This window comes from Bombus vosnesenskii, unplaced genomic scaffold (assembly GCF_011952255.1).
Source record: "Bombus vosnesenskii isolate JDL3184/JDL3185 unplaced genomic scaffold, Bvos_JDL3184-5_v1.1 scf7180000013262, whole genome shotgun sequence".
In the NCBI taxonomy this organism is placed as follows: Eukaryota; Metazoa; Arthropoda; class Insecta; order Hymenoptera; family Apidae; genus Bombus; species Bombus vosnesenskii.
In genome coordinates, this window is record NW_022882922.1 from 4,270,391 (window position 1) to 4,295,013 (window position 24,623).

At 34.5% G+C, this 24,623-nt stretch overlaps 6 protein-coding genes across 20 annotated transcripts; 3 read left to right on the forward strand and 3 right to left on the reverse strand.

Annotated features, from left to right (window-relative positions):
• Window positions 1–25: 25 nt before the first annotated feature.
• LOC117233603 (uncharacterized protein C1orf131-like) lies at window positions 26–906 on the forward strand. Of its 2 annotated transcripts, none has more exons than XM_033494190.1 (2): window positions 26–117; window positions 238–906. In XM_033494190.1, the coding sequence occupies exon 2, from the start codon at window positions 247–249 to the stop codon at window positions 766–768; it is 522 nt and encodes a 173-aa protein (XP_033350081.1). In that variant the 5' UTR covers window positions 26–117; window positions 238–246; the 3' UTR covers window positions 769–906. The 2 variants fall into 2 exon arrangements, with proteins under 2 accessions (XP_033350081.1, XP_033349999.1); XM_033494108.1 differs by having other exon boundaries at window positions 28–166.
• LOC117232854 (b(0,+)-type amino acid transporter 1-like) lies at window positions 782–8,498 on the reverse strand. Of its 5 annotated transcripts, XM_033492938.1 has the most exons (7): window positions 5,561–5,690; window positions 3,335–3,580; window positions 2,808–3,164; window positions 1,944–2,692; window positions 1,597–1,810; window positions 1,206–1,511; window positions 782–1,125 (listed from the first exon to the last, which is right to left on the reverse strand). In XM_033492938.1, exons 2-7 carry the CDS (start codon window positions 3,342–3,344, stop codon window positions 1,061–1,063), a joined length of 1,701 nt encoding a protein of 566 aa, XP_033348829.1. In that variant the 5' UTR covers window positions 3,345–3,580; window positions 5,561–5,690; the 3' UTR covers window positions 782–1,060. The 5 variants fall into 5 exon arrangements, with proteins under 5 accessions (XP_033348829.1, XP_033348663.1, XP_033348495.1 ...); XM_033492772.1 differs by lacking the exons at window positions 3,335–3,580; window positions 5,561–5,690 and adding an exon at window positions 8,075–8,498; XM_033492604.1 differs by lacking the exons at window positions 3,335–3,580; window positions 5,561–5,690 and adding an exon at window positions 6,400–6,591.
• Window positions 8,499–9,327: 829 nt separating this feature from the next.
• Window positions 9,328–11,482, reverse strand: LOC117233720 (cytochrome b5-like). 5 transcript variants are annotated; one of them, XM_033494541.1, is made up of 5 exons: window positions 10,993–11,011; window positions 10,608–10,755; window positions 10,387–10,515; window positions 10,232–10,290; window positions 9,328–9,860 (listed from the first exon to the last, which is right to left on the reverse strand). In XM_033494541.1, exons 2-5 carry the CDS (start codon window positions 10,743–10,745, stop codon window positions 9,770–9,772), a joined length of 417 nt encoding a protein of 138 aa, XP_033350432.1. In that variant the 5' UTR covers window positions 10,746–10,755; window positions 10,993–11,011; the 3' UTR covers window positions 9,328–9,769. The 5 variants fall into 5 exon arrangements, with proteins under 5 accessions (XP_033350432.1, XP_033350196.1, XP_033350510.1 ...); XM_033494305.1 differs by lacking the exon at window positions 10,993–11,011 and adding an exon at window positions 10,858–10,982; XM_033494376.1 differs by lacking the exon at window positions 10,993–11,011 and adding an exon at window positions 11,396–11,482 and having other exon boundaries at window positions 9,440–9,860.
• A 154-nt stretch (window positions 11,483–11,636) lies between these two features.
• LOC117233397 (torsin-1A-like) lies at window positions 11,637–13,451 on the forward strand. Of its 2 annotated transcripts, XM_033493780.1 has the most exons (4): window positions 11,637–11,858; window positions 11,943–12,208; window positions 12,284–12,371; window positions 12,489–13,451. In XM_033493780.1, the coding sequence occupies exons 1-4, from the start codon at window positions 11,672–11,674 to the stop codon at window positions 12,878–12,880; spliced, it is 933 nt and encodes a 310-aa protein (XP_033349671.1). In that variant the 5' UTR covers window positions 11,637–11,671; the 3' UTR covers window positions 12,881–13,451. The 2 variants fall into 2 exon arrangements, with proteins under 2 accessions (XP_033349671.1, XP_033349593.1); XM_033493702.1 differs by having other exon boundaries at window positions 12,284–13,451.
• Window positions 13,094–17,799, reverse strand: LOC117232642 (protein vav). Of its 2 annotated transcripts, none has more exons than XM_033492275.1 (9): window positions 17,480–17,799; window positions 16,774–17,294; window positions 16,627–16,695; window positions 16,328–16,454; window positions 15,277–15,639; window positions 14,882–15,202; window positions 14,410–14,814; window positions 14,065–14,336; window positions 13,094–13,993 (listed from the first exon to the last, which is right to left on the reverse strand). In XM_033492275.1, the coding sequence occupies exons 2-9, from the start codon at window positions 17,181–17,183 to the stop codon at window positions 13,636–13,638; spliced, it is 2,325 nt and encodes a 774-aa protein (XP_033348166.1). In that variant the 5' UTR covers window positions 17,184–17,294; window positions 17,480–17,799; the 3' UTR covers window positions 13,094–13,635. The 2 variants fall into 2 exon arrangements, with proteins under 2 accessions (XP_033348166.1, XP_033348077.1); XM_033492186.1 differs by lacking the exon at window positions 16,328–16,454 and adding an exon at window positions 15,812–16,001 and having other exon boundaries at window positions 17,480–17,798.
• A 550-nt stretch (window positions 17,800–18,349) lies between these two features.
• Window positions 18,350–20,937, forward strand: LOC117233141 (plancitoxin-1). 4 transcript variants are annotated; one of them, XM_033493449.1, is made up of 7 exons: window positions 18,350–18,493; window positions 19,251–19,375; window positions 19,548–19,725; window positions 19,857–20,349; window positions 20,433–20,535; window positions 20,616–20,754; window positions 20,818–20,937. In XM_033493449.1, exons 2-7 carry the CDS (start codon window positions 19,266–19,268, stop codon window positions 20,923–20,925), a joined length of 1,131 nt encoding a protein of 376 aa, XP_033349340.1. In that variant the 5' UTR covers window positions 18,350–18,493; window positions 19,251–19,265; the 3' UTR covers window positions 20,926–20,937. The 4 variants fall into 4 exon arrangements, with proteins under 4 accessions (XP_033349340.1, XP_033349175.1, XP_033349261.1 ...); XM_033493284.1 differs by having other exon boundaries at window positions 19,254–19,375; XM_033493370.1 differs by having other exon boundaries at window positions 19,257–19,375.
• Window positions 20,938–24,623: the final 3,686 nt, after the last annotated feature.

The window sequence follows — 24,623 nt, forward strand, 5'->3', positions numbered from 1 at the left end:
ATCAATTAGAAATTAATTATTATAATGATTATATATGTCCAAATAACAAATAATAAAGCAACGATAAAACAACGGGAGAATTAAATTTGTAATAAATTGATATTTATTATTTTAGCAGTGAGTAAAGGATGATTGTGTATTCAAAAGAATTTTAATCTCGTACATAGTAAGTAAATATACATATATTTAGGTGAAATAAATGGTATAAACTGATAATAACAATAATTACGTTTTCAGTATTTTATAATGGAAGATTTTATTCCAACAAGAGTATCGAAAATAAAAAAGGACGCCGTGAAGGAATTCGTATCGGTAAATTATGAAAAACCAAAGAAAAAGGTAAAAACTATTGAAAGTAAAGAAAACAATGACGTAGAAAATTCTAAATTCAACGTAACAAAAAACGAGCGGGATGAAAATGACAAAAGAAGAAAACAGGAACTAGAAATGAAACGTGTCAGATACGAGGTTATGAAATTCGGTATGTCTGGTTTTAAAGGAGAAAAAGCAAAAGAAGCGGAAATAGCGCTCGCTGTAAGTTTAGGAGCAAAACCTCCCAAAAAGAAGTATATTAATTATAAGATATTACAACGTGAAAGGAAAGCTGAGAAGGAAACACGGCAAAATGACGTGACACATGCATCAGGTCTTGAAAAAAGTCTATCAAATCACAAAAATAAAAAAGCGCGGTGGAAGCGCGGTTCTGATGGTTTACTGAATGTTTATGGAAAAGTAAATAAGAAAACATTGGGTAAAAATCAAAAATAAAATTTTAACCATAAACATTTAAAATACTTTTAGTTGCTCTGTTCAATAGTTACAACGTTAACTAATTGTCTAACAATAATGTGTTTCATGTAATGTATATTATATATGAGTAACAAGTAATAAAATAATATTTTTATATATTTGTGAATTCATTCGGGCCAGCCTTAAGCTTCGATAAGAGGTTACATATCTTTATCTATTCATATTTAAAATAGACATTCGTATCGTGTTCACTATGCCACAGTGGAATGATTTGGCATTTAAAAAATCACACTTCTGCATCTGATCGAAATCAATCAAACGCTGCGGCCGTTGGTGCGACTTCGAGTAACATCTGAAGAAAGGCATTCACACCTTCTGCGAACAGAATGAATAATGCAAACGAGTTTCTTTATCTTGCGTCAATTTATTCAATTAACTTTCTTTAATGATCTTACCCATAAACTTGGGCACGTATCCGTATTTAACGAACGGGAGGTAGACAAGCATGCCCGCTAATATGAACCCAGCCGCATACAGGTATTCAATTTGAGGGTTATCGATGATTGGCGCTACAATCAGGTACGCAGAGATTCCAAGTACGAGAACAGGTATTATCAGCGGACATTTATATGGTCGTGGATGATTCGGTCTGGTCCTTCGCATCACTAATAGAGCTAGCATTGCTCCACCATAAAAGATCCAAGCAGTGAACGAAAAAAAGTCGATCAAGGAATCAATGTTTCCGGATAGCACCATTGCTCCTAATCGATGAGGAGATATTTTACCGAGTACTTAGTGGAATAGATATATGAATGTAATGAAATGTGAAATTTGTGTAAAAGGTACCTGCAACGAGGGAATGGAAGATAAGTCCTGGTGCAGGAGTAAAGCGTCGTACGTGAACATAACTGAGACAGTCGAGTAGGTGGCCCTCTCGAGACGCGGCAAAGCAAAGTCTACCCGCTGCAAAAAGAGTGCCATTTGCGGAACCGAACGTGCTAATCGCAACCGAAAGTGGCATAAGCCATGCCATAACGCCAAGAATTCGATTTCCAAAAGTCTGCAAAATATTAGTCCATATTTCTTTATCATTTGAATCATTACAAATACGAATTACTAATTGAATTTCAACCTGACTCTCTGCTTTAATACTCGACTTCTATGATAAAGGATAACATTAAAAATTGTCTTACCACTGCAACAGCTTCGCTTTCGATCATCTCCGAAGGTGACATCACGGCCAGGTAGGAGACATTTATCAATGCGTAACATAGCGTAACGAGGGGTATACCAATCATAATGGACCGTGGTAGATTTTTGGAAGGATTTTTGATTTCTTCGGTGACATAATTGAGATTATTCCATCCATCGTACGCCCACAAACCAGTATAAAAAGCCGTGGCTAATCTGCCTATATTAACGGTACTACCGTCCACGGTATCGAAAGCGCCTTTCAGATGCTGCGTATTACCCTGTATCAACTTATAAGAGCCACCGGCAATTACAACGAGTATGGCGATCAATTTTGCTGCGGTAAACGCGTTTTGTACACCTGTGGCTAGATTAACGCTGTAACAGTTCACTAACAGTATAAGTATGATCGCCAGGAGTGCAACGATTTTGACTACTTCCTCGGGTGGATCGCAGTCGGCCGCAAAGGCTTCAACCGCGTACTGCGCGAATGACAAACAGATTATCGCCATCTGAGATGGTTTTAAGACCAAAGTGGAAACCCACGAGAAGAGGAAAGCAGGTGGTGCACCGAATGCGTCCATAAAGTAAGCGTACTCGGCGCCGCTGCTCGTATTCATCGTACCCAGCTCGGCGTATGCTAACGCACCGCACAGACTCAACATGCCGCAGGCCGTCCATACGAGGAAGCTGATTCCGATACTGCCGGTTCGAACCAAAAGCCCTGACGGCGAAACGAATATCCCAGAACCTATCGTTTCGTAATTCGACGACGAAGAAGAAGAAGAAGAAGAAGAAGAATTTGAGATTGTACTATTTCTAATTAACCGTATAAGATTTTACTGAAATCGTATAGATTGCTCTACCTATCATGGTACCAACGATTAGAGCCACCCCACTGACGAGTCCCACCCGTCTCTTGAGGTGAACAGAGTTGTTCTCCTCTGGGTCCGCCCCCTCCAGCCCTCCACCCCCTCCACCACCGTCTTCATCATCTCCCAAATCCCCAGATTTAACTTCTTTCTGTTTCCGTTCGTGTAGCTGTTGTTGTTCCTGTTGATGTTGGAACGGAGACGTAATCGGGTTCCAGCCATTGCTGTTGCCGTTGTTTCTGATCGATCGAGAGACCAACGTCGTTTCAGGAATTCCATTCCATCCACCGCTTTGTAACTGCTGTTGCGATTGGTTCCCGTTACTTGTCTGTGGATCATGTCCCACGGTAACTGAAATCATTCGTATTATTTCGCTTACTAAAAATCATTCTTATTCTTACATCGAACAAATTGGATCTTTCAAACATCATTCGATATTGCTATATGACATTACTACGTTATGTTATAGGGGTATACCGTCAATCGAATCGAAGGTTCACAGAAATGGATCGTACGGTTACCTTCGTACATAATTCATCAAGCTTTATTATCGACAATTTCAACCAGCTCCTCGACCTTGTAAATGGTACAATTTTTCGTTAAGATATACGACTTTGCTCTGTCATTAACTGACATTTATAAAGATGGTTTGAACGTTAAAGTCCAGTTTTTTACGTCCGCTCCACACATTGTGATAAACGTGAACAAAAAAAAGGTTGCCAATAATTTCACTTAAATTGCGTATGAACGAACTGTCGTTAAAGTCACTGTAAAACGATTTACGAAATAAACACGTGAGAATAACGTGAAAATACACGTGAAAATAACGTGAAAATAACGTCAAAAAACGCAACTATCGGGCAGGTTTCCTCGCGCGACTAATGAAAGATATTAGCATACTTCGGAGAACCGCGACGATCTAAAAAGTGACAAATCGTTGAATTTATACTTATATCGTCGTGTGACGTACATTATTATATTATTATAGTCGAGATGTTGTTGCTACCGTAATAGTTCGTTTGGCCAGACGCCAAAAATTTCTCGTGGCTAAGATCGGTCTGCCTTCTTTATACATATTTCACCGTCCAATAGACCGTGAAATATAAACCCGTTTTTCGGAATTTTTACGCGGCTATTAGCTCGACCGATACCGGAAATATTGGTAATGTTATCGAACGAACTCGATACCGAGTTTGTTAATCGTTTTTTTAATAGATTGCTTGCTATCGATCTTTTCCTACGCCAGCCTATATCGTGTACATTGATAATCAAAATTATCAATAATAGCGTCGATACTGAATACGAACCGGTGGTAAATGTTTTTGAAAATAGAGAAGCTTAAAACGTTTATTTTATCGAGCGCGTGACCATGGGTATTAGGTGTATTGCATTCTTTCGACCGAACCTCGTACTACGCGAGACGTTCGTGGTTTCATCTTCAAGGTGACCTTTGAATAAATTATTGATTTTCCTGTTAACGTATCTACGTTAACAGTTTATCATTGTATCGGATTTAAATAACGTCTACGTACTTTGAAATATCGGATATCTTCGATATATCAGAAATCCATGTACGTAATACTGGAAATATTTCACCTTCTCTTTCTCTAATTTCTTTATTCGTTTAAATGTATAAAAAAATTGAAAAGTTGATTAAATAAACGTTATAAAATTCACGAGACGTGTCATTTTAATTATAGTTTAGTTTGCACTTTCTTTATCGGCGAGCGCTTTGAATAGCTTCATAACGGAGACGTTTATAAAAACTGCTGACCGTTTATATTTCTAAATGGTAGCATATCGTTTAACCGTGTAGCTGTACAATTCTTTTAATATAACCGAGTACAACATCGAGTGTGAAATACTATCAACATTTGATTAAATAAAGTTCGTTGATGCGATGGAAAGCGCAGTTGAACGTATCGTAGCTATGTTTAAGCTGCAATAAGAAGTCTTGCGAAAGATTTGTGTCTAAACTATCCTGGTTTAGTTATCGATAATATATCAAAAAAAAAATGACGCAATATGACAAGAGATGCGCGCGTGCGTTATTTTATAAAGCGTTATGTACAAATGTGAAAGAAAATAAATATACGATATAAAAATGGAAATATAACATTATTATACCCTCTATTAACGAGTATTACCGATTAAACGATATTATAATTGTTTTGTGTAAAGGTATAACAAGTTTCACAGTTTTTAACGACTGAAGAGGAAGAATGTCACTAGAGGAGGATAATTACCAATGAATATTATGCATGACCAATGACGAATTACAAATGAGTTAATAAAATTCGTCGAATCGGTAAGACGATATGTTAACACGGATATTTGCAATATGATGCGCTCATGCTTCTACGCAAAGTCTACTACCATAGCCTCCCCACCTATCGTTTAACGTGTGAAATCAACTCATAAAGAGAACCTTTTAATTTTTTAATTTAAATTATGCTTTCTGTTATATTTTTATTGTCTACGTCAAGACTTTCATTTACTGCTACTGATACATACGTATACTATATATGCTTCTAAACCGTGTTAATGCCTATTGTGATAAACTGTCGTAATGATCCAATTGCGTTTAATTGATCGTTCGTGCGAAAGAAACCGATCTCTGTGCGACATCTTGTATGAAAGAAGATTTTGCCTACGACTGAAGGTCGAACTGATTATAAAATGAACCAATAAAAAATGAAGATATAAATAGAAAACAATTATTAAAGGGCTATTATAAACTACCATACCTCTGAAAAAAAAACCAAGAAGATGTTAGAATCGAGCTGAATTCAAAACATATACTCTAATTGCATTTACTAGGCTGAACGTCGTCGTATCAATGTGTAATGCATTTTACGCCGTTCAATAATTGTATCAAATTCTATACAGTCAACGATTCTTTAGTCGTAGTGAGCCATTCGACGAGCTATCGAAACGAATTGTTTTTTTCAACCATTTTCATCAACCTACATATATACGTAATTTTAATCGATTCACCGGGCTCAAAATTGTAGCAACACGACAAAGTGTGGTATACTTCGCTATATTTAAATGTAAATACTTGGTCATTCTCCGTGTTACGTAAATAATGATGGAGAATATTCAATTTACTCTTAACGTCAAATCGCAAGATTGTTCGTGTAAAACTGCTAATTTACAGTCGTATGACATTGGTTAATGGTTTTCGTTTCATTTTATCGATCGTTATATTTCTCATTGTCTGTAACTTTACTTGCAGGGAAGACGACTTTTAACTCTTTTGTTTCACAAACAATGTCTACTCTTAAAAAACGGTTTGTATATAGACGGAATCGAAAGATGGCAACAGAAGTCTCTGATTCAAGATGTAATTATCTTACTCGGTGCATTTCGCGTGTGACGTGTTCGATTGTGAGAAGATCATGAACGAGCTTCTAATAACCGTAGCGTTTAGAATAGCAAGGTTCTTACGATAAAATCAACACCGCTTAGAACACGTACCACCTAACCCAGATAGTAACCGAACACCACAAAGGCAAGCAAGACGCATTGGTTTGCATAGAAACTACAATTGGCTTAAACGGAATACGCGTCGTAGAGTACTTACTTGTCGTTGTCTGTTCGTTCAGCGATTCGTTAAGAAGTCGTTGTTCGTCTATTTGTAGCCACATCGCGACCAACGCGTATTCATCGTGAAATGTTAAAAATAATCCCGAGACTCTCGCACGATATCAAGATCGATATCGGATGATATATAATGATCGATTATCCATAAAAGTTTATACCTTTCGAGAATATAACGCTGCGCAATTTCTCGAGTCAAAAAAATAACTTCTCATATCCGTCTCGTTACTTAAAAATTATCGCGTACATTTATTGACCGTTTCATTAACGCCAAAACATATGCTATCCTGATAAATGATAAATTTCTATTTGCAACGGAAACGAAAAACCACTTGCGCAAAGTGTCTTAAAATACACCTATGGGCTAGATTTAACATCTGGGTGAACCTGGAAATTTGATTCCTTCTTGTAAAATAAAAATAAACAAGAAAAAAGACGAACGCGTATATCGTACATGTATATGCAAATGGAATGGCAACGAATACTTTAAATTAATTTGCTATTGCTCTTGATAAGTTTAAATAGAAGAGCAGAGATATATTCTTGGAGTCTCGTACGAATTTCGAATACACACCACGCATATTCGGGTTCCTTGTTTCATGGAATGATGCAATTCTTCGTGCAATTTGGCTGTTAAATTTATTCGCTGTATTAATGTCCCGCACTTTTTCTTTGACCTTATCATTTATACTTCATTAAACGCGATATTATCGTTCCTCTTTATCTTATTTTAAAGCAGTTCGCTAAATCGCTTATGCCAATTATGATCGATTGTAAATAATTAAGATTGTAATGAAAGGATTTGAAACACGTAGCTTTTTAATATATTTTAAATGTTATATGGATTTTCTAGCATTCTGTTTTAATCCATCAGTCCAATTAGAATTGTTTTCTTTGATATCAATAAATGTAAAATCGCAGGAAATAAAAAATGAGATTTTTATAAATTATAAATAATATGACTTACTTTTTTTGTCTCTTTACATATTACATATTTTTTGCTAAATTGTAAAATATAAAATATCGCGCTCTGTAACGCGTAATATGAAGTTTTGCTCGTCGTTATCGTGTTATAGAATATATACAAAAGAGAGACATAATTGGCTTCACGAAATGTAAATCGCCGTACATCTTGGCACACACGTGTTTTCTGGTCCTATAACTAACACAAATACGTACCAACAGGTTTTATTTAATCGATGAATTACCAAAACATTTTATCAACACGATAATAACGATATCGATTATAAGCTGATCTATAGCCTTCTATTAAACAATTAATTCGGAATAAGTTTCCGTTCTAATTTATTTACCGGTTTAAAGATAATAAAATCCGTCGGTTTTTGTTCGAGTATATATCGTATTGCGAATGTGTCTAGGCTTTGTGATCTAATCATTCTTTATGGGCTTATCAATTTCTTTAATTTCATGAAAATCAAATACCGTTCGCATAATGACGCGCTTTGTACAGTTCATCAATACCAATGAGAAAGCTTTTCCAAGAATGCAAGTCGCGTTTATGAATGAGCAACCTGATGAGGGTAAAAAAGCGCGCGAATTTTATCAATTACGAATAAATGGCTGCTCTCTCCATAAAAGGTTCAGCATTAAGACACGATGATGAATAATAATTGCAAATGAGGAAAAATGTCGCTCACCTCGTTTGAAGGGCGCGACATGCATGACTCTAAGAGGGACCGATAAGAAGGGCGGACTGTGAGACCGCCTCTCATGACACCACGCCGACTTTTCGAAGCAACCACTGTCTCTGCCCTATACAGCTGTCTTCGACCCGCCGTCTGCTTCTTTCCTGCGCTAAATTCGCTCGCAAATTTCTAGTTCTCGTTTCAACGGGCGACTTTTACGTACGCCCTTCTTTCCGCTTCGGATTTCGAACAATAATAACTTGTTCGAACGCTACAGTTCTCTTTTATTCGAATCGAGTATTTCCGAATTCGAATGTCGTCGATGATATCAACCGTATAATGCGAATTTGCGTATGCCTTCTATGTGATTATAATATTCTGACTATTTCCAACACGATTCGCACCAATCCACCTCTCACGATGAACTGGATGTTCGGCAGAGGGAGACATACCCGCCAAAGAACGAACAGGCACGAGATCGGGAAGGGGAAATTGAAAGTGCGACAAGGAAAGGAAGATTGTAGCACGAGCGCCTAGCGTCGGCGCTCAAATTCGCTCGATATCGTTTTTCCCTCTTTCGACTTCTATTAGATATCTATTAATTTATTTTTTCATACATTGAATACTTTCCGTTTTCCTATCATTCCACTATTAGGCATGTTGCCAGTTTCAGTAGATGGTAAATATTTGAAAATTTTTATCCACGTCTACGTGTAATTACATAGATAGAAATATGCAGTTTGTCATATAAAATAAATTGATAAAATGATAAGTGATACAGAGAAAATAAATAAGGAAGATATAGATATGTTTAAAGTACACCTTCACTTTTTATGCAATTATAAGAATAATACTGATCATAGGTAAATGTGTGAAATAATGTTACAAGTAGTAATAACAAGACTGTAAATTTCAATATTATTGACTAAGTAGCTCTACGTTACAACTGAAGACCATATTTGCGTTTTAACAAATTATAGTAAGTAATTATAGTATAAAAGTCATGCTTTTATTATATTCAAGCAATTTTAATAAGATATATATATATATTTGTGAGATAATGGATTATTAAATTATTAAATACAATATTGGAAATATAATAGAACATATTTTATAATATATATAATTTTACAATAGAAAACTTAACAATTTCATTCTCATAATATTACAAAATATTGCATTGTTGATTATACATGTAAACTAATTTTAAATATGTTTTTGACAAATGCAACTTTAAGAATTCTTCTAAATATTGTTTAAATATATTTTTTAAATAATTCTTAATTTGCTCATATATTCTTTAACTAAGTGTAAATATCTTTATATATACAATCAGAATGGTAATTGCAATCAATGTGTTTTTAAAATATTGATCTGGAGCCAATTCTTGTTCCTTTGTTTCACAGGAACTTCTGTACCAGTATGTAAATAAAATTACTTTATTTTTGTACTTGCAGTTAATATAATTCGTATTATTACATGTGTATGAAACGCGCGCGCGCGTGTTTATATATATTTTAGCTTAAATATAACAAATGAATTTTTGTTTTATAAATGTTTTTATGCTAGGCCAGTTTGTGTGTGCAATTTCATATCATAAAACAAGACTGTAGTTATGTGCAATATACATAGTACTCTTTGATTAGTTATTTATAACATTCGTTTATGTATAATACAAATTACAAAAAAATAAATATCAGGAATGATTCAGTGTGCTTTAATAAAGTAACGATAGACAAGAGTCGCCAGTACCCCAAGAGCAATTGGAATCAGCCACGATCGCCAAGAACCACTGCAACTGGCAATGATCACATCACGATGCTGCACTGACTATTTACATATCACAAATTTTGAATTCTCATAATTTTATAAGTTTGAACAGCACAATTACATATGATACAATCATATGGTGACTATATATCAAAATAAAAGATATTGCTATAAGTATAATTTTATAATATACTCAGATTTTTAATTGTGCTATCCAATCGATATAAATGACGATGACCGATAATAAATACAACACCAATATAGAAAAGATGTTAATAATAAAATTGTGTACCTGTAATACTTTGGTTAGTAATATATATATATATATATATATATATATATATATACATATATATATATATCTATGTATAATACTAACTAATATATAAAAAAATATACCTTGAATTATCTACATCAGACACATCAGTTACATCACTGCTTCCCTTTGTTCTTTCCTCCTAAAATTAACAATTTGTTAGTCCTTAATTATTGTTATTGGTAGAAAAGGTAGAAATTGGTAAGAGAGACATAAAATTATTAAACCTTATACATACTTCTACTAATTCTCCAATTTTGAATATCTCCATTAATTCTCTTGCATCACTTGAATGACCAATATCTTCAAAGGCTTCTGTACAATCTTGACCACCTTGTTCCAAAAGAACTTCTTCTCCACCAGGATGCTTGAATTTAAAATATAAAATAAATATTTTTATATGCAGTTCTATTAAAAAATGTCAATTATAAAAGAAATACATATAAAGTATATAATTACACTTATAAATTGAGTCACATTGTAAACTTTATTGTGAATAATGAACCACAGATCTTTACTATCATTATGCTTAGCGACTTCTTCCCGCGTGTAAAATTTGGTATAAGCGGTATCAACAGTGCTATTTTCGGACGCCATATTTTTTCTTCTGCAGTGGACAATATTTTAAAGTAAATATATAAGTATTATATAAATATTACTGAAAAGAATGAATAAAATATTGAAATGTGGTAAATGATGTATTATTTACAGTGCTCAATACGCTAAGCTCTGTTTGAAAAATACAAATCACGCAAAAATTTTATTCCGCGGCTTATACGTTAGCTACGACTGTAGCTACAGTCTGAATTCTATGAATCAGTTAGTGAGTGATTCGTATACTCATAATAGTAATATTGACCCTATTGACCGCTGAAGAGATCTGTAAAATTATTTATTTTTTCAAGGTTATCAGGGTTATCTAGGTTATTTTTTTTTTTTATTGTTCCTATTTAATTTTAAATAACGTATTAGGAACTATAAATATTACTTTTACAATATAAGGATACGTGCTTTTATGTAAATTGGGTATTTAACAAATGTTAGATACTATATAATATTATTTACAAAATTTTAACATTCATAGCTTATTGTAATGACAAATTTTATCCTATAAGTTAACAGTATTTATCGATGTAGTAATATAAACAATTATATTTAGGTATAAAACGTAAATTGATTTAATTCTATTTAAATATTTATATGGTTATCTTTTATATCAGTTCTTAATTAATAACCCAAAACCTCACACTTTGAAGTTGAACCAATAGGAAATCACCGATTTCAGTTACGTAAGTATCTAAACTAATGATTATAGGTTACAGCTACACCATAAAGCATTTTTTAGAATGCTAGTGTTTATATTGAATGCAGTTCTGTTGATGGAATACGAACGAATATTTTTATGTAAATTGATATTATGATAAATAATTCTTGATATTTTATTTTAGCGTTGGCAAGTGATGTTTAAATTTTACGGAATACGATTAATTTTAACTATACAATTAATTAAATAATAATATAAGATGAATTTTGCCGGCACTTTGCCTGTATTTATTGTTATTAATTTATTAACTGTTTGTGTGAAATGTGAATTTTCGGCTATGTCAGTGTTATCATCTGGGTTCAATAAAGTCAGTAAAATAATACAAAGTGTAGAATGCAATTTTGTAGAATGTTGTACGACCGAATATATTTCTTCTGACATTGACAGTATGTATATTAAGTAGGATAAAGGTTTTGAAGGTTATGTGTACGTACATAATCAGATTAACTGGATATATGTGATGCTTTTAGAATTAGATGATATTCTTAATAAAGAGCTTTTTGGACAAGAAATTGCTCATCGTGTAATAATAAATGCCTTATATGGACATCTGACTTCATCTAATCCTCCCAAAGCTTTGACTATGAGTTTTCATGGTCCACCAGGAACTGGCAAAACTTACATAAGTCAATTGATTGCTAAGGTTCTTTATAAAAATGGGGACCAAAGCAAATTTTATCATTTTTTTAATGGTCGTAATGACTTTCCTCTTCAGGAAAAAGTAAATGAATATAAGGTATATTTCAACTATTATTAAACGGTTACTTTTCAATTTTAAATTGAATATGATATACTATTTTATATTACACAGGAAGAATTATATACAATTATTATTAATAGTTTACAAAAATGCGAAAGATCAATGTTTGTATTTGATGAAGTGGATAAAATGCCAGAAGGTTTACTAAATGTTCTTGTACCATTTTTGGATTACAATGCATGGGTTAAATCATGGAGACTTGCAAGCATTTCTATAAATACAAGGAAAGCAATTTACATATTTTTATCCAATACAGGTAGTTCGCGCATTACTCAGCGTTTATTAACACTTTGGGGGGAAGGCAAACAGAGGAGAACAACTAAGCTTCAAGATTTTGAAAATTTAATAAGTATTGGAGCATTCAATGAAAAGGGTGGTTTTTATCATAGTGATACAATAGACTCTAGTGTAATAGACCATTATGTGCCATTTTTACCGCTTGAAGAAGTACATGTGAAAAAGTGTTTAGAAAAAGCTTTTTTAAACAGAGGAGTACATCCTACTAATGATATGATAGAAGAAGGATTATCATATGTGGTCTTTGGACCTCCTCCACATAATATTTATGCAACTAAAGGCTGTAAAAGACTAGAACAAAAAGTGGCTGCTATTGTATATGCTAATAAAAAGACTAAAATAGAATTTTAGATATATGTATATAAGTATTACCTCTTTTTTATGTTAACATTTCCATAAGATCTAAATTTTATTGATTATTCTTATTGGCACAATCAGAAAAGTTGTGTAACAATTAAAAAAATAGTACAATTAATTTGTTACAATAATCACGTTGCGATTATTTATATATTTATGTATATGTATGCTTATATTTAAGAAATAGCTAAAATTTTTATCATTAACAGTACAGAATTACAGTATATACAATTGAGTCTTGGCAATTGACTTTAAAATATAGTCATAAAGGAGAAAGCTGTCCAGAAGTGTAAACATTTGGCGAAGTGTTCTTCTTTTGTATGATTCTAATATACAAGAATAGATAGACAACTTTAATCTTTATGACTTCTTGAAACTTTATTCGTACTGTCATATTATACCGAAAAATAATTATAATTCTTTTGATCTATACAAGTAGCTAAATATATATTTCTTTTTATGCGCTCGGTTCCCGTTTACGAACATGTACTTTCTATTTATATGATTGTGATACAGCACAACCTCAAGTAAAGAGAACAAAATAAATTGTATTTTTATAATGATACTAATGTGTGAAGATAAATTTTTCTATGTTTTATATAATGTAAAAATGCGTTATATCAGTTTATTTTTTCTTTTTGTTCTCCATTGAGGCATGTTTTAATAAAATATTATGATTGCACGATGTAAAACATTTTTTATCGTCGTGCTATCACATGAAGGGAATATCTAAGTAGTATAATTTATGGCTATTCTTCTTCAACATATTCCTTTGGAAAAAATCCTACCTGATCTCCAATTTTTCCCTTCCACCAACCTTTAGCATCACCTTCCTTGCTCAATACTACAACTCTGCAACCCCGCCGTAGGCTGAGCTGATTCCGTTCTCCTCCGCGAAAATCAAATAATGCTTTAGCCAAGACACGTCTATACGGCCATAACAAGCGTTGATCTAACTTTTCAAAATTTTCTGATAACGATGCTCGCTCATAATATTCAACAAGTTCAACTACGCTTTTGAAGAAACGAGATTCACTGAGATAATATACATCAGCACCATCAACATCACGTTTAAATACCCTTATATGTTTTACCGCTCCGTCTGCCCTATAATATTAGATTAATATTTTTAAAAAGATTGACACTTATGTAAGGTAATATGTACGTGAAGCTCATACTTGATACTAAGAGCGTAATTGGTTTCGTGTTTCAAACGTGGTTGTCCGGCAGGCCGTACTCGCAGCATATAGGTACCATCTTCACGAGGTTCTAATTTATTTGATGCTGTGTCACGTCCCATTTCTCCTACAAACCATAATTTCACCGAGAGAGCGCGTTCACATGGTAGAGGTGGTGGAGGCGGAGGTGGGGGAGGCACTGGCATACACCGACCCGAATGTGCAATACATTGTTTGTGTACTGCGTAGCGGCAGACCTCACATCGATAGCCCTATTTCGAATGAACAATTTATTAGAAAACCTATGTTACAATATTTAATAACTTTCAATTAATAAAGTTTTACCTGAAAAATTCGACCCTTTAGAAATTTGCCACATCGCTGACAACTACGTGGAGTGTCAAATGTTGTAAGTTTAAATTTATGATTTGTATTGCGACACGCGGCAGGATTAACATTATCCATTGCATCCTGCAATGCCTTGATCCACATTTGCTTTTGTTCTTCCGTTCTTGCATACAAAGTGTATGCAGTATATTCTTGTTTATGGACCAACAACCATTGATAGGACCATCGAGAATCTCTGCCAAGGGTTCGTCTTCCTGTATGATCTTCTAATCGATAATCATCGAGACGTAAGGTTTCACGATAGCAATATTGCTCTCCTCTACCTGCTTTACAAATCAATACTACTTGTTCGAAAATAAATGCGTAACGAGCTTTTACCCGTTGGTCACCGTGAGCTTTTACCTAGAATATGATTGTAACGTTTTGTTGACATTTAGAATTTCGTACATTATTATTACGAAATTATTACCTTAAGCTCTCCGTCCCTAAGTAATCGTCCAAAATCCTTTAATTGTGCATCTTCTGGAACATCCCAATCGATTATCGATGCCTGAATATCTCTTATAATGTCCAATGTATCTGAGTCACGTTTTACTTCATTAATATATTGTGCTATATCAACCATTACTTCTCTAGCTTTCCCAAGCTGACGCCTATCTTCCAGCCAATCACAAGGAGTTTCTTCTACTAGTTTATCGAGTAATAGGTGATATTTCAATACTCTTTGCATCGGGACAGATAAAATATCTCGCAACTTGAATTTACCATTATTTGCTTCTTGTTGACATCTCTGCAATTACCACTTTCATTAAGAACAAGACACATAGGATATCATATATTAAAGATAAATGTTTTAAGACATACAATAACTTCTTGATTAACTAATTCATAACGCGCACATGCTTCTTGCAACGTGTTTTGAGCAAGAGTAAGGTTTGCGCAGTAATCGCCGTAAATAAGGAATTTTTCTCGCCAATCGAGAAAAACCTGTGCTAACGCAGCGCCAGTTCTTGCTTTCCGAAGTTGACTATGAAAGCCGGCATGAATTTCTGCAAGTTCCTTTATGCCAAAAAAAATACGTGCACAATCTTCAGGTCGTAGTAGCGAGGAAAGAGGTCTAGCGAAATGTTTAAGTAAACTGTTAAGGACATCCGAATAATTTCGTTCCGTTTCAACAAGTTCTTGAATTACATAATCCCTTTTTTCACCTCCAGAGATTGCACCATCCTGTTTCACAAAGATCGATAGAAAGTTCTTTTTTATAGGAACAATGTGGGATATAGAATAGTATAAAACATAACAAAATCAATTATTAATGTTATGATTTACAATTTTAAAATGCCACTGAGATGAATTTTTGATGATCGCATACATGTAAGGAACACAAATATTTAACGACCTGTACAACAGATGGAGGAGGTGGCAAGTGTAGACTACAAAGGTCCTGGTAGATTTCTTCACTTTGAGCATGGCTGCAGTATGCTCCATATCCATCTTCCTCCCCGACTGGATCTTCATTGTCGCCTCCTCCACCTGTCTCATCGCCTTCTCGCCTTCTAAATCTTCTGCGACGACCTTCGTCTTCACGGCTTTAGCATAAAAATATGAACAGCCATGCACTATTCATGCATGAAAAAAATAAAATTTCTTGCGAACTTAAACTATTTGTAGCAACTCGTTACTAATACTAAATATAGTTAGCACATCAATTTTCAGAGCAAATGCAGAATAAAGTTCAGAATAGTGCCAGTATCACTGTACTGAGATAATTTTGCCGTAGACATTTGTACGTGTAAATAATATTTATTTATACATCAAATAAGCAAATGCTTGACTGTCTTCTCTTATAATGGAATACAGTGATGTTTGGTACTTTTATTGCAAAACAAACATTTAAGTTGCAAACGACAGATACCTTCTCTGTGGAAGGCCAGTCGTGTTGAGAATTACTCGAGAAACAGAGTAATTCCTGATATACTTGGGATTCATCTACATCCATACTCTTAGGTTTCATGGTAAATGTCCCCACTCCTGTTGTGGGACTAAACCCATTGACATAAGTTATAAATAATATAGATACTTTTTGATATATCAATTTTTATGATAATTCTATAAACTTTCTATCTTTAAGCAAAATATATTGTTTGTGTATTTTAGTTGTAAATATATTTATAAATCAAGGAATTTCATTGACAAGTTTGAATGCATGCTTACCCTGCACCAGCACTTTGCAAATCCTTATAAATATCTTCTTGCGATCTACCATGACCTATAGAAAAGCCTCTGTAACAAATATTTATTGGCATAAAAAAATAATATAATTTATGCATAGAAGAGATTATGTAATAATAAATTACTTACGGTATACCCTTACGTCTCAAACGAGGACAATTTGATAAAGCTGATAAAGTACGTAATACACGAAGGAAATCGGATAGATCAAATAACATAGAAGGTTCAAAAAGTTCCGAATCGGATAAGCCAAATGTAGTTGAACATGCCGATAGAAATACTTTTATATTTCTCAAGCACAAAAATTGTGCCATTTGTGGTTTTTGATTTACATCTTTCATGTCTATACAACCGGGATCCACTGTATTTAAAAGATTACATAGCAACACCCCATCTCTTAGGGTATATGCTAAGTCAACAGCAGTAGCCTCTGGCCAATTTGCTTTATGATCTGCTCTCAAAGCTCCGCATCTTGTTAACCATTTAACACATTCATGCCAACCACTTCCATTATCTGGACCGCTTTCTATTCGGCTCATTTTCTTTTGGTTTTTAATACAAAATATTAAAAATTTATGATTCGGATTCTTTCAATCTATAGTGCATTAGGCCATAAAGACTTTATTAATGTATTTTCTTATGCTGGGAAACTGTAAAGATATAAAAATATGGTTAAAGATAACAGTTTATATGGATATAACTTAACAAATGAAAAGAAAAAAAATATCATATCTAAGAGTGCAATTTTAATAGATAAAACTCTCAATATTATATTAGGATAAAAGACATTATGGATCATATGTTATTGAAGTAATTAGTACTTTTGAAAATATACCTCCATCCGACGAAGAATTTATAAACTGTTTCTTCGTTCTTCTGTCAGTGTTAAGAACATTCTGTAACTAGTTCTATAAAGGAATTCATTATTGTGTTCCTTGTCGGTTCTTAAAAGATATCTCAACGGAATCTGCAGTGCCGCTCAAAATGGTTTATTGGCAGTGTCATTGCTAAGAAAGCATTTGGCGGAATTGTAACTTTAATATACGGTTATTACTTCACACAATGTGCCTTGTTTTCTCATTATAGTATTATGACGTTCGGCTCGCTGCAACTTATGATCGCCATATTGCTACTTCACTGCAGTCGATCATATTATTTTCGTTGCAATGTTTGTTTTATGTATCCAACCATAGGTGGAGTTAAGTGTTTGTGTAAAGTGTAAGTAAACGTTATATTCCGAATTGTGAAAATCTCGTCATTTCGAATTGTTAAAGTTGGTGAATTTTTATAAAATGCAATTACTTATTTACTAAAATGTAATACCTTTTTACATTTGTTTGTAAAAATATCATAAATGTAATATATTCAAAATTAATTAAAACTGAATTATAAATTATCGTTCTGGCACACATAGTATATATAAGAAACTTGGATACATTATTTAACAAAGAAATTATAAAAATTGTAATATGTTACTTTACGATGGTAATGTGGGCTGTTTAAATAATCGAATTATTTTAAATAATCGATACATATTATCATATACTAATTTTATACATATGCATAAGTACAATAATAACAAACATTTATTTTAGGAATCGTATTCATTGTTATAAATGTAATGAATATATCGTTTGAGAAAGGAAGTTCTGACCAATGATCCAATAGGATAAACAAACTTCAGTGACATAAAATGATGTCTCATTCATCGTTCTTGACATATTCTTATACATATAGTTGCTTCCAATGCTTGTGCAGTGTGTCGAGTCGTCGATGTAATGACAACACGTCTTCGCTTGAAAGCTGTTGAGTGATATTGTACTGTACTTAAACAAAACGGCAGATCACGGTAAATATATCTAATAAATCATTCATCATGTATAATATGTCTAACATAATGTGTATTATGTATACATGTGTATATATATACATAATGTGAATCATTGTATATTTTATTTATCACCATAATAATCATAAATATTATTTGTTTTATTAAGAAAAAGAGAAAGAAAAGAACATAGGAAAAGAATGAAGATTTAAAATATTTTAATTTTGTCAATGTACTTGAACAATATTGTACGTTGTTATCATAGCATATATTTTACTATGACTTTGTTTCATGAGTAAAACCTTCAACATATTTCATGCCGTGCTATTTTCGTACAACTTTCCATTTAGGTCGCGTGCATGAAATACCATTTACAATGAAACAAGTAAGTTTACTGAAACAGTTTACATAAAAAAATACATAGATTACTTTTCATGTAGAAAATTATTAAACTGATCTCTTTTTTTTTATACCTTTTGGGGATTATTATATACTTATTGGGGATTATATATTTTCATATAAATAGATATAAATCCGAATGGTGTTTTATTCATACTGCTGTGTGATAATTATCATATTTATGTAGTATTTGTCATTGATATTCGTAATGTTATAATACTTGTGCTACGTATTAACGTAGCTACTTATCCTGAAAATATTAACTGACCTGAATCAAAAGTGTATGAAATGCTACATTATCTTTCTTTTTCTCGAATTAAATTTTAAAGAGAATCGTTTAGACATTGTTTTATTTCTGTAATTATTTGTTTTATTCCAGCACAAGATCGAGAACATGAAATTTATATTTTACGTAACTACGTTAGTAATCGCGAGTAACGTTATATATGGCGCCCGATACAATAAATTACAATGTAAAGATGAAGAAGATGTACCGGTGGATTGGTAAATATCTAATTGTATCCTTATCTTTCGCAAAGCGCTTTATTCTCGAATCACTTTCCGCGCAATTAGTTTTACATAAATTACTGCATCCGAGTAGTGATAAGGATATCGTACGAAGATGATAGTCAGAAACCGATTTAGATGTAAACTGAAAATAATGCTATCATTTTAGGTACGTGCTTTATAAGTTACCAAAAGTTCAAACAAGTAGTAATCCCCTGATTAGAGAAGGAATTGCTTATCTGTACATAACGAATGCAACTATTGAAACTGGTTGGCAAGTGTCTTCTAGGCCCATCGGTTCGAACAATTCCATCCCTGGAATTACATTAGCGCCGCTTTACAATCAGGTAAGCATTTAGCAAACATTAATTAACGACCTTAATTACGTTCTCATCTCATGATAACAGCAATTACGACGAATTACTAAAAAAAAAAAAAAAAAAAAAAAGTGAACACTATGATGTTTTTATTATTGTAGGGTAACGAGAATGAAAACATATGGAGTTTATATAACGATAGTCCACCAAATTCTTCTTATGTCTGGAGCTTTGGTCACACAAAGGGTGTAGTGATGGCAAATAGTGACCAAGGCTTCTGGTTAATTCACAGCGTTCCAAATTTCCCTCCAGTTCCTAAAAGTGGTATGCAAACTCGACGGTTAAAAAGGGAAAATATTACTGTCGATGGCAAATACAGTTATCCGGTGAGTGGAACGTATTACGGACAAAGTTTTTTATGTATTTCCCTTGGCAGTGATCAGTTCGATATTATTGGAGAACAATTAATGTACAACGAAATAGCAGTGTATGCAAAAAATATTCCTGATATACTTGGTAAACAGTACCCGGTATTGAAAAATGCGATCAATCAGAAACATATCAAAACTCCTCCCTACAATCATAAAGCTGTAATAAAATCTCTAAGCATGATTGAATTCATTTCGTTTGCTAAGGATGGAAGATGGGGTAAAGGTAAGTAAAAATTATGCTCGTTAAATTACATTTCACTATCTTAGAAGATATATTTATACTATATAACTTTAAATTCTGTTCAGATTTATACGGAGATTTTGTAGCGCCACAATTGCAATCAGATTTATACGTTCAGTCATGGTTGAATGGTCGAGGCAAGTTACCCTCAATTTGTACCCGTAGAAAGTAGGTAGTATCGTCTTTTAATCTTTGTTTCGTCATTCTCTATCATTCTTCTTTGTTACAAGAATTTGTCAATTATTCAGAATCTACAATGTTAAAAGCTTTGAATTCGACGTAGCGAATGTGAATTTTGCCAGTAGTCAGGACCATTCAAAATGGGCTATTACAAACACCAAAAAGTCCGCTAATCGCTGGGTTTGCATTGGTGATATCAATAGAGCCGTAAGTATATTTTTCTTAGAAACGTTTACAATTATATAACGTTGAAGATATTTCTTTGTTTAGGATACACAGTATTCTCGAGGCGGTGGAATCGTATGTTTCAAAGAGGCTCGTTTGTGGACTGATTATCGTAATATTATAAATGACGTAGAGCCTTGTAATCATACGTAAAGACTTTAGCAAGATACAATGCGTTCATTTGCCACTTTTTACATTGAAAATTACATATCTTTAAAACATTAACAGTGGTAACGTTAACGTTAAATAAATAAATAAAATAAATAAATATAAATAAAATTTATACGATAACTTGAGAGTTTCAAGGATATTTTATACGAACGAGTCTATAAAAGAAGAAAAACGGGTATTACTTTAAAAGCATGAATCATTGGTATATATACACGTGTACATATAGATAGAAGATTCTGAAATAACGATGTTTTAATCGATTTTACATTATGTCCGTAACGGATATTTCGTCGATATACATCGTAAAGTTGTGCGACAACAGTGCGAGGATACAAAGTAATAACCGTCATATTAACTGCAGTTTACTTGCAAGTGTATAAAGAAGAGGTCTCGGTGGCTCTCTATTACTGTGGAATAAGGACGAACGACGGGGATCAGAAGCAGTTCTTAAATTGGATTTTATGAAAGGCGGCAGCGACTCTTCCTGCACCGCCTCTAGTTTCGTCTTTCTTTTTCTCAACCGTGCTTATTGTCTATCTAAGGAAATTGCAGAGGAGCTCGACGTGCCGTTAATGAAAGAAAAAAGAAAGTTGTCGAGGTTTAGTAAGCGGAAGGAGGGAGAAACGATTTGCTCTTTAATGAAAATTCCAAGAAATCGGCTGAACTTCGGTCCGTTCTTTATCGGCTGTTTCAAGTTTCTCGATCACTTTGATAGACTTTGTTTCAGAGATTTCTTTACTTTACGGAGAGAAAAAACGGTTGCCCAAATATTGCATCGGTAAGAGTTATTATCATGGCAATAAATGCATGTTGTATCACGCGGCCTTGACCTATAATCCCATCTTTAATATTTCCTTATGGCGAATAAATACAATGCTCGTATTGTGAAACGAACGATACGAATACGATCGACGCAGCCTCGTCAATCACTAGAGAAACGTTAGGACAACAGAAAGAAAAAGAGAAAAGAGATAAACTGGTTTGGTTGAAAAGGTCGATGGGTAGAGAAGGTGGAGAGGGTTAAAATTCGTAGGTGTTCATCCAGGCGTGAATCAACCGTTGCATGCTGCCAGGAGACAAAACAACGGCGAAAACAAGAAGCGAGGGAGTTCGGTAAAGCATCTGGAAGCGGATGCTTGGAAAAACAAGCTGGCTGTCGCTGAAAGGGGATTAAGAGCAGGAACGCAGAGATTCCTTTAATACAGAGCTGGCAGCTGGCAGCTGGCAGCTGGCAACACTCGGTCAATTTCTTGAAGTCTACATTGTCATACTTATTCATTTCTGTGATTCGAAAAAACAGACTCCGTTACTTTTTACTTTCGATGTGTGTGCATGTGTGTGCGTGTGTGTGTGTGCGCGCGTGGTGCGTGTGTGTGCGCATACACATATGTATACATATATTCATCGTCGTTCGATGTACCGAAATCGTCATTTATTATATTTCTTCCGGCTATCGATGTACGAAAAGGTTTGTTCGCGGCGCTAATGCATATAGCAGAGAAAATATGATTTATCGGAAGAAATTCTTTCGCAAAAGTGACATATTTTGAAAAAAAAACGGGAGATCGTATACCAAGTTAGTGAAATATCATTGATATATGTGTTTCATGTCACGTACCGTTGAGTTGGGGTGCTCGATGGGGCGCAGATTTCGGTTGAAGTACATAGCAGTGTCGTAAAAGGCCATGAAATTTTGGCGGCTGGAAAGATGAGAAGACGATGCTGCGGTGTTCGCAGCGATATTTCAGCATTAAAGGCACCCTGTTCTGCATACTAAAATCTTGTGCACCGTCCAAATATACGCGCAACGTTATATGCACGAAACCATCGTGTGTCGTGCTCCGCGTGTGTACTTAAGCACGTTAACGGTGCGCATGCGCCAGCTTCCACCATCCTTTTTCCTCCGGTTATCAACATCCTGCGGCCTTTATCACCTACCCTAGCTTCGTGTCTATAGTTTATGTACAGGTATGTATCGTACCGGGTAGCTTTACGTGTGAACTTTAATATTGCCTTATATCTATTCATATCGTGTGTGAGAGAGAAATCATAGTGGCTCCTTTTAGTTGAAAATGAGACTCTGCCGGCTTTCACTGTCGCGACGATATATCAACTCAACAATTTTCCCGCAATCGTGATGAATCGTTACGCTTTGGTAAGTAAAAAACACTTGATAATCGCTATCGATCAACCCGTAACGTCGAAAACTGGGTTAAGTTTTGGTAGACGGTTCTTTCTAATTCGATCACTTGAATCGAACATATTTATATATAGGTTAAGATCGCGATCGATGTTACACGTGTTTCTAGATTCACAGATGGATATGCTTATGTAACAAAGGTATCTATAGTTTACTATTAATAAAATGATATAATAAAATTAAAACCTAGACAGTTCTCTTTTAAACGTGTATGTTGTTCGACGAAGAGATACGTAAACGTAATACACGAATATAAATAAAAACGTACACTCAAATAGCTGCAGCATTGGAGGTTTATTGTGGCGCGAGTGTATCGCTACTGTACCGGGAACTGCATTAAGGCGGTAGGAACTATCAGGGAGGTTCTCTCTAGTTGCAACATCGCCGGCAAACTACCTCGAACAACTGTCTCGGCGTAACCGAACTCGAATACATCACCGTCGTAGTTTCAACCCGGAGCTTCCGGTACTTACTGAGAACTTATCAGGCGACGGAAGTGTCGTTGACTCATAACCGTCGACTTATTACTTCCTCGTTGTCGGATTTGCAAATCGAAGATAAGATATTTCAGTCTTCCTCGCCTAGATATTTTACTTTTTCTCGCGTTCTTTTAGAGATGGTTTGTTCTTATATCGAAAGATCATGGAACGCGAAACGAAAAGGTATTATAAAATGGACAGGATAGGAAAGTAGGGGTATGCGAGCGTGGGTGAGATAAGGATAACGGTACTGGTAACGGGAGTAGAATCAGAGGGTAGCAAGTAGAAAATCGCAAACGCAATGTTAAGACTTGTAGCGTAGCGAGGCGGTCCGCTCTCGTACAGACGCGGTAGAGAATAATTCAAGTAGGTAGAAACTGGAAGGATGAGGGCGAGGGTTGCGTGGCGGTGGAAATTGCGGATGGCAGGGGTAAAGCTGCAGCACTCCGCTTAGACAAAGCCTAACGAAGCTTCTATTCAGCAACAGTAGGCATCACGAGGCCCAACTTCACTTCTATTATACTTACTCGTCGGCACGAAGTGAATTCCATCCATCAACGGAATTCCAGGCTAAGCAGCTCTCGGCTGCCTGGCATCTCCATCTCTGGCACGAGAGGTATTCTCTCCTTTTTTGGGGTTGCATCCTCTTTGTCTTTACCTCGTCGCTTAAAGTACCCGGTGTATCCTTCTTTTCGTCGTCAACCTTCTCCTTTTCGTTTCTCTATATGTATACAGCGTTTTCTTCCATTCAGCAAACGGCTTTTCTATCAGTCCCTCTATCGATCTTTCGTTCGAGTGTTACACGCGATCGAATTCGCAGTCGGATCGATGACGGTAACTAGCAAGTATTTACGAAACGATAGAAGAAACGAAGAAATATAAAATCTAGTAACCGATAAGAAATGATTCTGGAATCTGTTCTTACCGTACTCTTCAGTTATTTCTACTTGCTTTTTTCTTTCCGCCGTCGTCCCTTTTTTCTCGTACGGTCGTAGACTTAT